The 16248-nt window shown below is 41.8% G+C and overlaps 1 protein-coding gene and 1 long non-coding RNA gene across 3 annotated transcripts in view; both read right to left on the reverse strand.

The window, feature by feature from the left end:
* LOC135322272 (uncharacterized) overlaps nucleotides 1-16248 on the reverse strand; it is a 119303-nt gene that overhangs the window by 62867 nt on the left and 40188 nt on the right. The gene's annotated exons all lie outside the window — the stretch shown is intronic.
* On the reverse strand, nucleotides 513-9475 carry SPATA31F3 (SPATA31 subfamily F member 3). The gene is made up of 5 exons (XM_010995648.3): nucleotides 8594-9475; nucleotides 8046-8091; nucleotides 7452-7512; nucleotides 2755-3257; nucleotides 513-2023 (listed from the first exon to the last, which is right to left on the reverse strand). Exons 1-5 carry the CDS (start codon nucleotides 8735-8737, stop codon nucleotides 1557-1559), a joined length of 1221 nt encoding a protein of 406 aa, XP_010993950.2. The 5' UTR covers nucleotides 8738-9475; the 3' UTR covers nucleotides 513-1556.

The following is a 16248-nucleotide window of genomic DNA, read 5'->3' on the forward strand; positions in this document are numbered from 1 at the left end:
ACTCCCTAGTCCCTGGCTGAACACCAGGGTGCCATACCTGCCCCCTTTCTCTGTCCCTAGCCCCATCCTTTCCTTCATGTTCTGTGTGTCCAGAGTTTCTCTGTGATCTTTCTTGCTGCTCCAGTGTTCCAAGAGGACATTTGACCACCTTTTTACACCCACCTGGGCTCTCAGTTGGCCACCAACAACTTAGGCCCTAATAGGAACTTGCCATGGTAACTTCCAGAATCCATCTCCACCTCTGCTTTCAACTTTGCTTCTCCATACCACTCCCTCCACCCCCAGCCCTGGTATCTTCCCAGATATTCACTTACCCTTTTGAGTCTTTGCCCAAACTCTCTTACGTATGAGAGCAATCTTTTGTCTCCTGATACACAGAGTCTTACCTCATTAATACTTCCTTCTCTCTATTAACCACCAGCAAAGTGTCTGTGCTTTTTCCAAGGCCATGATGGCCTTGGACATTTGTTCCCACTCCCTCACCATTTACCACCACCAGCATTCTCTCCCGCATCATCACTTATCCCTCCTCAACTGCATCATTTCTGTCAACATCCAACATGTTATGTCTCTCTCTTTTTTAAAAAAAACAAACTCTCTGGGGCCCACTTCCTCCTACAGCTCTATCCCCACTTTTCTGCACTTCTGTGAAACAAACCTCCTTGAATTGATTGCACTCGCTATCACCAACTGCTCTCCTTTCATGCTTCCTGTGGAGGCAAGGCCTGTGTCTAGGTTACTGTTGTGTCTGGCATAGTTCCTGACACACAGTAAGTACTCAAATATGTTCATTGTTGAATGCAGGATGCCCTCAAAGTCATTTTTATTGTGACTCTTTTGGGGACATTCTCATCAACTGATCTTCATTCTAGGAGGCATTTATTCCATGCAGCTGAAAGGCAGTGGGGGTCAAACAGGTAACAGGGCTACAGCAAGCTCCCAGATGATTTACCCCTTAAAATCTAATCAATAACACAACAGGGTGCAGAGAGAGGAGATTCTATCATTTGCTTTTAACGTCTGGTCATATTAGCTACAGGCTTTTGATACACAGAAAGTACCTCCTCAAGGAGAGAGCAATGTAACACTCCTCTAAAAATCTTCCCACCAGATTGTGGGCACATATAGAAGTTACTGATGAATTGTGCCCTGGGTCAAAAATGCACTAGATTCCCAGCCATCACTTCTTTGTACTATCAACATGAACACTTTGCTCCTCTGGGGCCCAAAGACAACATACAAAGCCATGGAAGTCAGGTCTGATCTTTACCTTCAATGAACCTTAGATGAGGGTCTTCCTTCTCTGCTCAAATCCCTTTATCCACAGTCCAGGGTGGAACCGAAAGAGTTATGTAGAATGCTGACCTATCTAAAATATGGGCTTAAGATTCCCTACCATATGGGAAATACAATCTACCTCCTCTACTCTCTCCCTCACACACCACATTGAAAATGAGAGGCACAGACAGGTGGTTCTTTGCTTAGAGGTACTGAGTATATTTGGAGAGGGTCCTGCCTCACCTATATATTAATGGAAATGATGATGACAGCCTTTTTCAGGAGGATGCAGAAGTTTGGGAACCTGTGAACTCCTTTTTCCTGGACTGGGTATTCTCCTTGTGTAGACAAGTGGCTTCTGCTGAGGTGAGAGTTGAGACATGGGGTGGGTTTTTTGAATGTGTAGAACAAGTCAGCTGAGGACAGTGCTTTGAGCTGTTGCGGGAAAGGCACAGGGTCCAGGAATGGCTGGACTGAACGGAGCGTTGCTGGAACTCGTTGTCAAGGCACTGGAGGGCATCAAAGAAGGTCATGCCCTCCTCCTCTGTTGTCTTCTCCGACTTAGCTCCCTTCACAGGGCATTTGGTGGGTGGTGGACTCTTCTCAACCTTTTCTGTCTTGGTTTTGGCCACTTTCTCATCCTTAGAGAGGTGAGCGGATTCCTTATGCCCTTGAACTTTCACCTTTGGGCGAATCCGGTGTGTAAAGTGCTTTGTCTTGTCTCCCAAGCCAGCTTCTGCAGCTTCTGGAAGGGCAGGGCTCTTGTGAGTATGCGCTGTTTCTTTACCAGACCCTGCAGCTCTTGGAGGCCCTGGAAAGTGTGGCCCTACAAATTTTGGCTCTGCAAAGTTTGAATCTAAAAAATGTGGCTCCTTCAAATGCTGGACTTGTAAAATGTGGCCCAGCAAGTTGGTCCTGTAAGGTCTTGCCCTTTAAGCTCTGGACACTCCAGATACGGCACTCTCAGGAATCCTTGTTTGGGTGAGGTCATTCAACTTGCTCTAACAGCCTGACAGACCGTTCTTATCTGGTCCTTTTGCCCTCAAGGAATCCTGGAGGATGCTCTAGGAACTCAAGGTAAGGGAGAAGCTGGTAAAGTAACTGACAAGGGACACTAAGCTAAGAGGATGGAGATGGTGGCTCTAAAGATCCAGACAGATCCTTGCTAGTCCCTACTCACTCAAGGCAACCACCCTGGCCAAAGTAAAATTTTAGCTGAGAAAGATCCTGGAGACACATTTGGGAACTCAGGGGCTCTGGGGGTTCTACCTAGAAGTGCCCCTACTGGAACATTAGCAGAGAAGTTGTTCTCTCTGGTTGGGTTGAGACATTTATATACGAGTACTTAAAGATACCTCAGAGATCTGGGGACACAGGAATATCAGATAAAGGGAATGAAAGGCCACTGGGTATTTTCGGTTTGTGAGCTTTGGGTTCAGGGATAGAAAAGGAATCAGATATTCAAGAGCTGCTGACCTTGTTTCTCTGGGACACATTCAGAATTCCTCTTCTTCTTGTCTTGCTGGTTCACAGGAATCCTACGCTCTTCAAGGCTTGAAGAAGACAGAACTCCGGCATCCCAGGACACCTCTGGCCCTTGAAATCCCTGCCTTAGTTGCCGGTGGTCAGCCCAGTAATCATGGATGCTGACTGCACTGGCTGACTTGGCAGCTGTCTTGGCAACTGACTGGGTTAAGGATTTCTGATGTGTTAGCTGTGACACTGTGCAGGTTGCTGGTGGAAGTGAAAGCTCTTTGGAGTGCACAGAATCCTGACTCTGATCAAAAGAGAGACTAGACACGGACATAATCTCTAGGCAAGAGGATCCCTGAGATGGCCCTGATGAAGCTGGGGTGGTGTGGGTGGTCTCACCCGATAGCAACTGCTGAATCTCCAGAGCCACAGCATTGCAGATGTGGCAGCATGGATCTGCACATAGGAGCCGCCGCACACTCCCCTCCTGAGGAAGCCAGCCCTGGCTGGGAAGGGAAACAGGGCAACCATTTGTTACTGATGGAGTGACATCCACCTCTCTGCAAGTGTGTGGCCTGGAGACTGGCCCTGCCCACTTCCCCTAGTCCTGTAAGCCCTGGGGCTGCACCTCCTGGGTGTTTACTCATCACCTTTTCTTCCCTGGGAAACGCCATCAGCAAGTTATGATGCACCAGGCTGAGGGCCTGGGGCTTGCTGGGCAAGGTCTCAGACAACTAATGGGAACACAGGGCCTTGAGAGCCTGGGAGGTGAGTAAGTTCTCTGCTGTCCTGTGCTGAGAAGCTGAACTAGGAGAAGGCAACCAGGCAGATGGAAAAGCCAATGGTTATCTGAGGGGGCAGCACCAGGAACATCACCAGGGAGAACCTGGAGTCAGTCTTGCTAGGTGCTAAGAAGGCCACAGCCTGGTATTCAGTTTTCCCAAACTGTGGAAAAGGAGATCCTTGTGGGAACTCTGTGTTCTGGGGATTACAGAGTGTGCACAGTGTCTCTTGGGAGCCCATGCCCATTCTCTAGAGATCTTAAGAAGGGGATGATATGACAAGCTCCTGCCTGAGGACTGTCCCAGGAACTGGCCTCCCTGAAGACAGAACCAGAGGAGGTAATGTCAGCAGGGTCCAGGGGTCTGCCCTTGAAAGGGTAGAGTTGTAAAGAGAATATGAAAATGATGACTTATTTATGCACTTCATTATCCATTCTTCTGACTGGATAACTTGTCTTGTGGTTGAGTGCAAACCCATGTAGTTATATCCTGCACTAGTCAAACCCTGAATTCTAGGACCTCTCCTCATGACTACAACAAAACTGCAACTGAATGCTAAACAACCATTGATTTAAAAAAAAGACTGAAACCTAGCAAAAAGATCTTCCACAACTGGAAACACCAAGAGGGAACCACAGCAGGATGGTAGGAGGGGGTGTGCTCGCGATACAATTGGGCCCCATACACCCCAGGTGGGCGACCCACAAGCTGAAAATAGTTAAGCCACAGAGGCTGTCCCACAGGAGAGAGAGCTCTAAGCTCCACATCAGGCTCCCCAGCTCGGGTCTCGGCATTGGGAGGAGAAGGAGACCCCAGGACATTTGGTTTTGAAGGCCAACAGGGCTTGGCTCCGGGAGCCCCACAGGACTGGGGGAAATGGAGATTTCATTCACTTGGGAAGCGTACACGGAAACTCCCGTGCGCCAGGTCCAAGGGCAGAGACAGTGATTTCATAGGAACATAGGCCAGGCCAGAGGATCTCCTGGGGACATAGGGGGCAGCTGTGGCTCATCCAGAGGACATAAAAGCTGGTGGAGGACATTCCAGGAGTGTTCACCTACATGAGATTTCCTGGAGGCTGACATCTTGATTGGATCATTAGCACCAAGAAGTAGCCCCACCCAACAGCCTGTAGGGAAGCCTCAGGCCAAACAACATACAGGGTGGGAACACAGCCCCACCCATCAGCGGACTTCCTAAGCCAAAGGCCTCTAGACACAGCCCTACCCACCAGAGGTCCAGGACCAAGCTTCACCCAGCAGTGGGCAGGCACCTGCTCCTCCTGCCAGGAAACCTGCATAAGCCTCTAGTCCAGCCTCACCCACCAGGGGGCAGATACTAGAAATAAGAAAACAAGAATCCCAAAGCCTATGGAAGGAATCCACAAACACAGGCCAGACTCTACACTGGGACTGGCTGGACCTTGACCCTTGGGTGACAAGATAGGAGTGTACTGCTGGGACGCATAGGACATCTCCCACAGAGGGCCACTTCTCCAAGGTCAAGAAACTTAAGTAATCTACCTAAGAATAAAAATAGAAAGATAGACATATGAGGCGGCAAAGGAATATCTCCCAGGCCAAGGCACAAGATAAAATCGTAGAAGAAGAAATAAGTGATAAGGAGATAGGCAATTCATCTGAGAAAGAGTTGAAAGTAATTATGGCCAAGATGTTCAGAGAATTCAAGAGGAGTACAAATGCACAGAGCGAAGTTTTTAGCAAAGAGTTGGAAAATATAAAGAACACCCAGACAGAGTTGAAGAATAAAATTACTGAAGTGAATAACACACTAGAAGGAACCAAGAATAGACTAAATGAGGCAGAAGAACAGATCAGTGAGCTAGAAGACAGATTAGTGGAAATCACTACTGCAGAACAGAAAAAAACAAAAAAGAATGAAAAGAAATGAGGATAATTTTAGAGAACTCTGGGACAACAGTAAGTGCACTAATATTCACATTATAGGGGTCCCAGAAAGAGAAGAGAGAGAGAAAGGACCTGAGAAAATTTTAGGAGAGATAATCACCAAAAACTTCCCCAACTTGGGAAAGGAAACAGTCACCCAAGTCCAGAAAGCGCATAGAATAGAACACAGGATCAACCCAAAGAGGAACACACCAAGGCACATAGTCATCAAATTGACAAAAATTAAGGATAAAGAGAAAATATTAAAATTAGCAAGAGAAAAGCAACAAGTAATGCACACGGGAACTCCCATAAGGTTATCAGCTGATTTTTCAGGAGAAACTCTACAGGCCAGAAGGCAGTGGCATGACGTATTTAAAGTGATGAAAGTGGGAAACCTACAACCAAGAATACTCTATCCAGCAAGACTTTCGTTCAGACTTGAGGGAGAAATCAAAAGCTTCACAGATAAACAAAAGCTAAAAGATTTCAGCACCACCAGACCAGCTTTACAGCAGATCTTAAAGGACCTTCTTTAGTCATCAAACCATAAGAAAAGAGAACAAAAAGAAGAAAGAAAAAAAGACCTACAAAAGATTGCTTTGGCGGTTCGAGGTCTTTTGTGGTTCCTTATATATTTTGGAATTGTTTGTTCTAGTTCTGTGAGGAATGTTGAGAGTATTTTGACGTGGTTGGTACTGGGTCTGTGGATTGCTTTGGGTAGTGTGGCCATTTTGATAGTGTTGATTCTTCCAGTCCAAGAGCACAAGAAATCTCTCTATTTCTTTGTGTCATTTCGGTTTTCAGAATATAGGTAACCTCCTTGGTTAAGTTTATTTCTAGGTGTTTTGTTGTTTTAGATGCAATGGAAATGTTTATGCCAGTTATAAAATTCTGGTTTTTGAAGTGAAAAAAAAGTGCATGAAGGGCCACAAATGACAAAATATGCCATTTTCTTACGGGTGACTTGTATTCATATATATATATGCTGCATCTTCTTTATCCATTCAACTACTGACATGCACTTAGGATGCTTCCATATCTTGGCAATTGTAAATAATGTTGATGCTAATAGCAGGGTGTATGTATATTTTTGAATTAATTCTTATTTTGTGGTTGGTTTTATTCCTTTGATAACTATGTAAATTTAAAAAGCTAAAGCTCTAAACATTCTTAGAAACAATGAATAGTACATATATGTAAATTTTAAAATATATGTGCAGCAAAAAAAAAAAGAAATGAGCTATCAAGCCATGAAAGACATGGAAGAAACTTAAAAGACATATTACTAAATGAAAGAAGCAAGTCTGAAAAGGCTACAAACTGTACGATTCCAACCAAATGACATTCTGGAAAAGGCACCGCTACAGAAACAATAAAAAGATCATGGTTTCCAGGGGTTTGGGGAGAGGGAGGGAGGGAGGGAGAGATGAATAGATGGAGCACAAGGGATTTTTAGGGCAATGAAATTATTCTGTATGATACTATAGTGGTGGCTACGTGTCATTATGCATTTGTCAAAACCCACAGAATGTACAACATCAAGAGTGAACCCTAATGTAAACTTGGACTTTGGTTGATAATAATGTGTTCATGTTGGTTCATCGATTGTACCAAATATGCCACACTGATGAGGGATATTCAGGGTAGGGGAGTATATATGTGTGGATGGGGAGGGCTATGTGCAAACTCTGTATTTTCTGCTAAATTCTGCTGTGAACCTGAAACTACTCTAAAAATTAAAGTCTATTAATTTTTTAAAAATCCTGAATTCTAGGACCACTGTGAGCCTAGAGAAATATTCTTTTCATATCTAAGCTGAGACAAAACCTTCCAGCAGAACTGGAAGACTCCACTCTCCTGAGCCATCTAACCCCACCCTCTCCTCTGGCCACCCTCTCAACCAGTGCTCCAGGCCCTTGTCCTTCTCCCCAACTCTGCCCCAGGCCAAGGAGAGAAATCAGCACAGGCCAGGCCCGAACATAGGAGACTGAAAAGAGCAAGAGATCACCTTCTCATGACAGAGAGCAGCTCCCACGGCTTCTCAGCTTCTTTCCAGGAAAGTTTCCTCGCTGAGAGACCAGGAGACAGTGTTACATGGAACGGGAGAGGATTCAGGCACATCCTACAGGAAGCTCAAGGCCTTTGAAGGAGAGAAGATTGCAAACCCCACCGTAGTGCTCTAAGGCACGCCTGTGTACAGCTTAGCCAGGCATGATGTGCTCTCCTGGGCCTGATCTCATTTGACCTTCACAACCACACTGCGAGTGAGGCAGGATCATCAGATGCCCATCTCATGGTAACAAGACTGAGAGATAAAGTGACTTCAACAGGGTCAGACAACTAGTAAATGACACAGTTAAGGACTTCTCCCCTACTTCCTCATTCTTCACTCCCAGGGGTAAGGTGGAGAATTTTGGAATATTCCCAGGTTCTGATTTCCCACCCAAACACATCTTCTGGGAGAACTTGTCAACCTGGGGAATTGGAGCCTCCAGTGGTTAGAGCACCTGGCTCCTGGCACCAGGGGTCATAAAGGAACTTCAGGGTCCATGGGAACCTGGCCCACTGTGGAGGGAAGTCAGAGCACAGCCTGGGACTTTACCTCTTGATGTTTTATCTTTCGCCTTTTGTTTGACTTTCCGGTGACGCTTAAAGACAAAAGATTTAGAGTGTGAAGCTGAGGCACGCTTCTCTTTTCATATCTAAACTGAGACAAAACCTGCAAATACTTCCCAATCTTTTTATGCATTCCAATTTTATATTCTTCTGCCTTTCTTTTCCCTACTCTACCTTTTTCACCCCATTTCCTTTCTCTTCTTATTTCTGATTCATTTCAAGGGTCTTCCTTACTCCATACCTCCACCCCCATGCCCTGATGAAGTATGGAGACCAGAAAGAGACAGGAGAAAACAGGAACAGAATAAAGGATGGGTGGTCTAGTAGCCAAAGGACTTCAGTCATCTAAGGCCCTAAATATCTACCAACCAGAAGAATCACCCAAATTCAAAGCTGTTATGGGATCCACTGAGGAAATTTCTTCCATTAAAAAAAAAAAAAAAGCAGGGGTAAGGATAACAAGAGAAAGTGAGGGGATAAAACCTTCTTGTTTGAGGCTTAACCGGTTCAGTCGTGGTCATAGTGTTTCCCTACCCGGCAGCAGCTCCTGTTAGGTCCCAATCTTAAATCTTGGTGAGTCTTTCTCACTTGCCAAATAATTAATGCAATAATGATAATGGAGCCATAAGTGTACAAGGGATATCCAACATCCCACAGAATAAAGGTAGGGTTCAACATAATCTAAACCTCACAAGCCATCACTCTTCCTAGGCTTCCTAGGCTTTCAGGGTCTTAGAACTTAATGCCTACAAATTCTAGACCTGTCATCTCTGCCTCATAGAGGACAGAACCAGACCACTAGACTGCATCACAAAGTCCTACTGTTTCCCAAGTCATGCATAGCATCACAGACCTTCATTTGTCCAGGAGAAGCTGGACACATGACATGGTATTCAGATGAGGGTGTCTGGTAGTCTGTATGGTCGTAGAGTCTGAGCCTAAAGGTGCCACGGTCACAGAATGCATACAGTCTTTCAGGCTCTCTCTATTCTCTGTACCCTGATGACTCAGCCTTCCTCTTTTCGATAACAGTCTGGCATCTATCCCCAGATAACTGAGTCTCTGTGTACACTGCACGCCCTAAAAGAGGGAGAGTGGCTAGGTCAGGGGAGCTCCATGAACTATACCACCTGTAATGGGAAGACAACTAGAAAACACACAAGAGGACAGGGCATACATTGTCTTGTTAAGTGTTAGAAAATGATGGTGCTGATGTCATAAGCAATAGGTGATCAGTATCAAGAGGTTCAGAAAAAAGATCATGTCTAATGTGGCAAGGAAAGAACATAGCTTCTAGTCTTTTAAATAACTTTCTAACAGTTAAAGGAGTCTTCCCAGTCTTTGTGGTTTCACTTAAGATAGATGAGAAGAAACTGTAAGTAGTGCCATCCATGAAGGCATGTGAAAGAGGCTCACTTCTGGAGTTAAGAGTTTCCAGAAAGGACTTTACAGCTCTTATTAGCATCCTGCCTATTCATGGAGATGAATTATTGGCAAGACTTTTTCTGAGGTGGGAAGAGGGGAGAAAATTAGGTTTCAGCTATACCCTCCCCGACTTGGCAAGACTTTCGATTAAGGGCCACAAACTTGGGGCTCTTTGGTTGAATCCACCAGTGTTCAGATGAAATGTTTACGGAAATCTGTTTGAACACCTTCAGGTAGGGCAAGCTTTTTCCTGTTCAACCTCAGTACCAACCACCCTTATGCCCACTGATTCACGTATTAATGTTAATTTCATGGTCCCTGTTGACACTATGATATGCCACCAAAACTCCAAGATTTCTGAATCTCTTAAGAAGTTCTTGCCTGATGAGAGTGGTCCCACAGTCCCCAAATTCTTCAGCTAAAAACCTCCAAAGAGGCTATTTGAACCTTCCTCCAGCATCCAGTCCACCAATGAACAGGTGTGGTGAGCCAACGATCTGTGCTCATCCGTAAGCTGGACAGTGTCGAAGGTACAAAAACATTTGAGTTGTTTTGTGTTTTTGTAACCTGCCTGTTCTCAAGACACTTAAAAATCTAGTTTTAAAGACAAGATTGATTCACAATCAAGAATCCACCTTATTAAAAATTGAATCCAGAACCAGCCTTACTAGAAGCTGGGAAAGAGAGGTGTAGGGAGTTATTTAATGGGTACAAAGTTTCTGTATGAGATGATGAAAAAGTTCTGAAAATGGATAGTGGTGATGGTTGCACAACACTGTGAACGTACTTAATGTCACTGATATGGACACTTAAAACTGGTTAAAATAGTAAAGTTTATGTTGAGTATATCTTACCACAACTTAAAAAACAAAAGGCAAAAAAACACACCAATCATTAGCATGAGGGTTTTTTTTTTACCATCTATGAGGAATAATATTCAGAAAATGATTTTGCAAAGAAATGGATTAATAAATGTTTTTCTTAAATGTCCTTTTTAATAAAACAAAATAAAAACAAAACAGATCCTTACATTTAAAATAACTGAAGAGTCTCACGCTGATGATGGGATGAATTTGAGCCATTTCGACATCCTTCCTGAACTTTTAAGTTCCATAATACAGGAATGAGAAGACTTTTCCAACTAAAGAGCACTGAATGACAGGTTAACAATAATCAAGTAAAAAGCAGCTTGCATCAGCTTTTTAGCAGCAGGTCAAGATACCTAAAAAGTGGCTTGAATCTTTTATTACTGTTATTATTCCTACCCAACCAGCTCCTGCTTCCTGTAGCTGCTGCTGCAACAGTTCTCAGGCTCCTACTAGCCTGACCTCTTGCCCCAGACAAAATCATCAAATTTGGCAAACTAGGCACCAGCTTCAACCAGAATACTATTTCCTTACAGGTAATCCACAGCCACTGTCATCCCACTAAGCCATAAAAAACCATCTGCTGCAAACTCCACTACAGCAATTTCCCAAGCCCTTGCTCCTCTGTCTCAGAGCTGGAGTTAAGAGTCAAAGACAATCTTACACCTTTGTGCAGAGTAGGCTTTTAGTACAGGCTTATTTATTGATTTGGTACCCACTGACAGAGGGTACTTGTGTGGATAGGACAGTGGGATCAGCATCTTCTTAAACAAGGTCACCTTCACATAATGAACACATAGTCATTTTAATGATATGGGCATGGACCTTCACTTTTGCCCTTCCTGCCTCATGGTTTACAGTGAACAGCAAACAAGGGAGATGAAGGACATCAAAGGCCTCCGTGGACTCTGGAGGACTACATAAAAGGATAAAAGATTCAGATTCATCTGTTTTCAGAAAACTTGCTAAAGCCGGACCCTGCTTCCATGATAATGCTACAGCACTGCAACTGTTGTAATAGTAGAATTTCTTCAGATAATTGTTCACAGTTACCAATTCATATGTACCATGAGTCGTATCATAACCCTATAAAGAAAAATCCTGTGAGGATTTTGTCCTTTGGAGGGACAATATTACAGCAGTGGCCTCACAAAGGAGTTTTGCTGTGTCTCATTCTCAGGAAACACTAGTGAATACCCTAAGATGTCTCAGGTGCTGGGGACACAGCGGTACAGCTGCTGTCATTCAGAAGTAACGTTTTTATACACGAGCGTTTTTATTAAGGTCCGAGAGTTGGACAGGGAGTTGGGCAGGAAGCCCAGGCTAGTGTCAGGCAGCAAGACCACCAGTGCTCACCCAGCAGGTCACTACACGATGCAGAACTGTAGCAAGCAGCCAGAGGCGCTAGAGGGCAGCACATGCCCACCCAATGAGTCTCGAGGACTTAGCAACAGGAACGTTAAAGGGCCATCTGTTCCAGTGGCTCTCAATCCTGGCCTTACATCAGAATCATCAGGAGGATTGTAAAAATACAGATTTCCTGGCCTCACCCCAGGCTTGATGAATCAGAATCTCCAGGGGCAGGGTCTTGCAATCCATATATTAAATAAATGTCAAAAATAATTTTCAAGCAATAGAGCACTGGGATCTGGGTGTGTGTTTGGGAACAAGTGGCCTCCAAAGAGCAACAGTTCTTTCCCTCAAACCCCATTTGTATTGAGATATAACTGGCATATAACTGTATTAGTTTAAGGTGAACAACATAATAATCTAATGTATGTAGATATTGTGAAATGATTACCACAATAAGTTTCGTTAACATCTATCACCTCACATAGTCATAATTTTTTTCTTGTAAAAAGAACTTTTAAGATCTATTCTCTTGGTGGGGAGGGTGCAGCTCACTGGTAGAGTGCCTGCCTAGCATGCACAAGGTCCTGGGTTCAATCCCCAGTACCTCCATCAAAAAATAAATAAATAAACCTAATTACCTCCCTCTAAACAAAGAATAAATAAATAAAATGAACAGTTAAGTTGTGGAAAGAAAACAGTGGCTAAAAAAGAACTACTCTCTTAGCAGCTTTCAAGTATACAATATTGTTAACTATAGTCACATGCTATATAGAACTTACTAACCTTATAACTGAAATTTTGTCCCTTTTGACCACCTTCACCAATTTCCCCCATCCCCACCCTCTGCCACTGGCAACCAGCGATCTGTTCTCTGTATGCATTTGTATTTTTTTCCATTTTCCATGTATAAGTGAGACCACATAGTATTTGTCTTTCTCTATTTCACTTAGCATAATGCTGTCAAGGTCCATCCATGTTGCAAATGGCAGTATTTCCTTCTCTTTAAAGGCTGAAAAATATCCCATATCATCTTCTATATCCATTCATCTGTCAATGGATGCTTAGGTTGTTTCCATGTTTTGGCTATTATAAATAATGCTGCAGTGAACATCGGTGTATAGGTATCTCTTGGAGACAATGATTTCATTTCCTTCAGATAAATACCCAGAAATGGGATTGCTGGATCATACAGGAGTTCTATTTTTAACTTTTTGAGGAGCCTCCATACTGTTTTCCATAGTGGCTGCATCAATTTACATCCCCAACAGGGCACAAGGGCTCCCTTTTGCCCGTATCCTCATGAGCATTTGTTACCTCTTGTCTTTTTGATGAAAGCCATTCCAACAGGCTTGAGCTGCTGTCTCATCGTGGGTTTGATTTGCGTTCTCCAGTGATTGGTGATGTTGAGCACCTTTCATATACCTGTTAGTCATTTGTATGTCTTCTTTGGAAAAATACCTATTCAGGTCATCTGCCCATTTTTCAATTGAGTTGTTTGGTTTTGCTATTTAGTTATATGAGTTCTTTAAATACTTTTGGATATTAACACCTTATCAGATATATGATTTACAAATACTTTTCTCTCGTTGCCTTTTCATCTTGTTAATGGTTTCCTTTGCTATGCAGAAGCCTTGTACTTTTATATAGTCCTTCTTGTTTATTTTTGCTTTTGTTTCCTTTGCTTCAGGTATCAAATGCAAAAAATTCATTACCACGATTGATATCAAGAAGCTTACCCACTATGTTTTCTTCTAGGATTTTCATGGTTTCAGGTCTTACATTCAAGTCTTTAATCCATTTTGAGTTGATTTTTGTATTTCGTGTAAGATAGGGTTCCAGTTTCCTTTTGCATGTCATTGTCCAGTTTTCCCAATACCATTTATTAAAGAGACTATTCTTTCCCTATTGTATATTCTTGGCTCCTCCATCATAAATTAATTGATCGTATATACATGGGTTTATGTCTGCACTTTTTATTCTGTTCCATTGATCTATGTGTGTCTGTTTTTATCCCAGAGCAATTGTTCTTATATTCTAATAGAACTTGGTGAGACTCTGATGAAACTATGCCCCTTTTCCTACACTCAAAATTTGATAAAGTTTCAGGATTTATGAACTTCATTTATGGACACTCTGTGGATCCCAAGGAGACTGGTTAAGAAACTTGGCTGTAGTTTGTGTCAAGCCAAAGACCATAGTTCAGAGTTGGGGGTCTCCAACAACGTCAGAGTCCTCCATACTCTGAGAAGTTATAGGAAAATAAGGGAAAACAAGAGATGATAAAAATTACCAATATTATGAATGATAGAAGTGATTCAATATGAATTCTACAGATATTAAAAGGATAATAAATTAGTATATGAAAAATTTAATGTCTACAAATTGACAACTCAGATAAAATAGACAAATTCTTTGAAAGACACACGCTATCAAAATCTACTCAATAAGAAATAGATAACCTGAATAGACTTATATATATTTAAAGAGGATTTGTGGTTACAATTTTACCACAAATAACTCTTGTCACAAAGAAAACTCCAAGCCCATATTTCTTCATTGGTGAATTCTACCAAGTATTTAAGGAAGAAATAATAGAAATTATATACAAATTCTTCCAAAAATGTGAAGAGAAGGGAATACTTTTCAATTCATTGAAGCCAAATTGCCTTGATATCAAATCCAAAGACATTATTATAAGAATAGAAAACTACAGATCAATATTTTTCGTGAACATGTGTCAAAATTCTTATCAATATTTTAGCAAATTGAATCCAACAATATATAAAATGTATAATACGTCATGACCAGGGGACTTGATCCCAGGAATGCAGGGTTGGTTTAAAACTCAAAAATTGATCACTGACATTCTCCATGTTAACAAACTAAAAACGAAAAACCACATGATTAGCTCAATCAATGCAGAAAAAGTATCTGACAAAATCCAACATCCATTCCTCATAAAAACTGTTAGCAAGCTTTAAACAGAAGCAAAATTCCAGAGACTGATAAAGAGCATCTACAAAAATATATGTATAGCTAATGGTGAAAGATTGAATGCTTTCCACTTCAAGATCAGGAACAAGACAAAGAGGCCTGCTCTCAATAATTCTTTTCAACATTGCACTGGAGGTTCTTGCCAGTTTCATAAGGAAAGACAGAAAATAAAATCATCCGTACTGAAAAGGAAGACATGAAACTGCCCCAATTTGCAAATAGCATGATTGTTTATTTAGAAAATGTTATGGAATCTATTTTAAAAGCTACTAGAACTAATAAGCGAGTTAAGCAAGGCTGACAGATACAAGATCAATGTACAAAACTCAACTGGATTTTTATGTACTTGCAACAATCAGAAATTGAAAAAATTTTAAATACCAAAAAATCTAATAAATTTAGGAATAAATCAATCAGAAGATGTAAGAGACATACACTTTAAACTACAAAATACTTCTGAGACAATTTAGAGAACCCATAAACAGAGAGAGATGCTTCTTTCATGGGTCAGAAGGCTTAATATTGTTAAGATGTCATTTCTCCCCAAATTAATCTACAAATTCAATGCCATCCTGATGGGCTCTTTTGTGGAAACTGATAATCTGACTCCAAAATTTATATAGTAGTACAGAGGCCCTTGATTAGAAAATCAACTTTGATAAAGAATACAGTTTAGAAGGTGTGACTGTTAATTTTATGTGTTAACTTGACTAGGACATGGTGTGCCCGAAATAATTGGTTAAATGTTATTCTGGGTATGTTTATGAGAGTGTTTCTGGTAAGATTAACATTTGAATTGGTAGACTGAGTAAAGCAGATTGCCCTCCCCATTATGGGCGAGCCTCATCCGATCTGTTCGAGGCCTGAATAGAAATAAAAGGTGAGGTGAGGGTGAATTTGCTCTCTCTGCCAGATCACTTTTGAGCTGGGACATCAGTCTTCTCCTGCACTGAGACTGGAACAACACCACCTGCTCTCCTGGGTCTCCAGCTTGTAGACAGCAGGTTGTGGGACTTCTCAGCCCTCATTATCACAAGAGGCAATTTCTTATAGTCTCTTTTATATATATCCATGATTAGTTCTTTTTTCTGGAGAACCTTGACTAATACAGAAGGCTAACACTACCTGATTTGAAGACTTCTTTTATTATAAAGCTATAGTAATCAACACAATGTGGTACTGGCATAAATAAACATTGATAAATAAATCAGTGGAACAGAACAGAGGCCATAAATATACCCATACATATGTGGACAAGTGATTTTTGATAAAGGTACAAAAGCAACTCAGTGGGGAAAGAATAGTTTTTTCAACAAATGATTTTGGAACAATTGATATCAATATGCAAAAGTAATTCATTTCAGTCCATTACTCTGAACACAAAGAAACATTAATTTTAAATCGATTAGGGACACAACAATATGAATGTACTTAATACCATTGAACTGTACACTTAAAATGATTAAAATGATAAGTTTTGTGTTATGCATATTTTACCATAATTAAAAGAAGGCATTTGATGGTGGAAAAAGTCTTTACAAATATACATGA

Source organism: Camelus dromedarius, chromosome 10 (assembly GCF_036321535.1).
Source record: "Camelus dromedarius isolate mCamDro1 chromosome 10, mCamDro1.pat, whole genome shotgun sequence".
Classification (NCBI taxonomy): Eukaryota; Metazoa; Chordata; class Mammalia; order Artiodactyla; family Camelidae; genus Camelus; species Camelus dromedarius.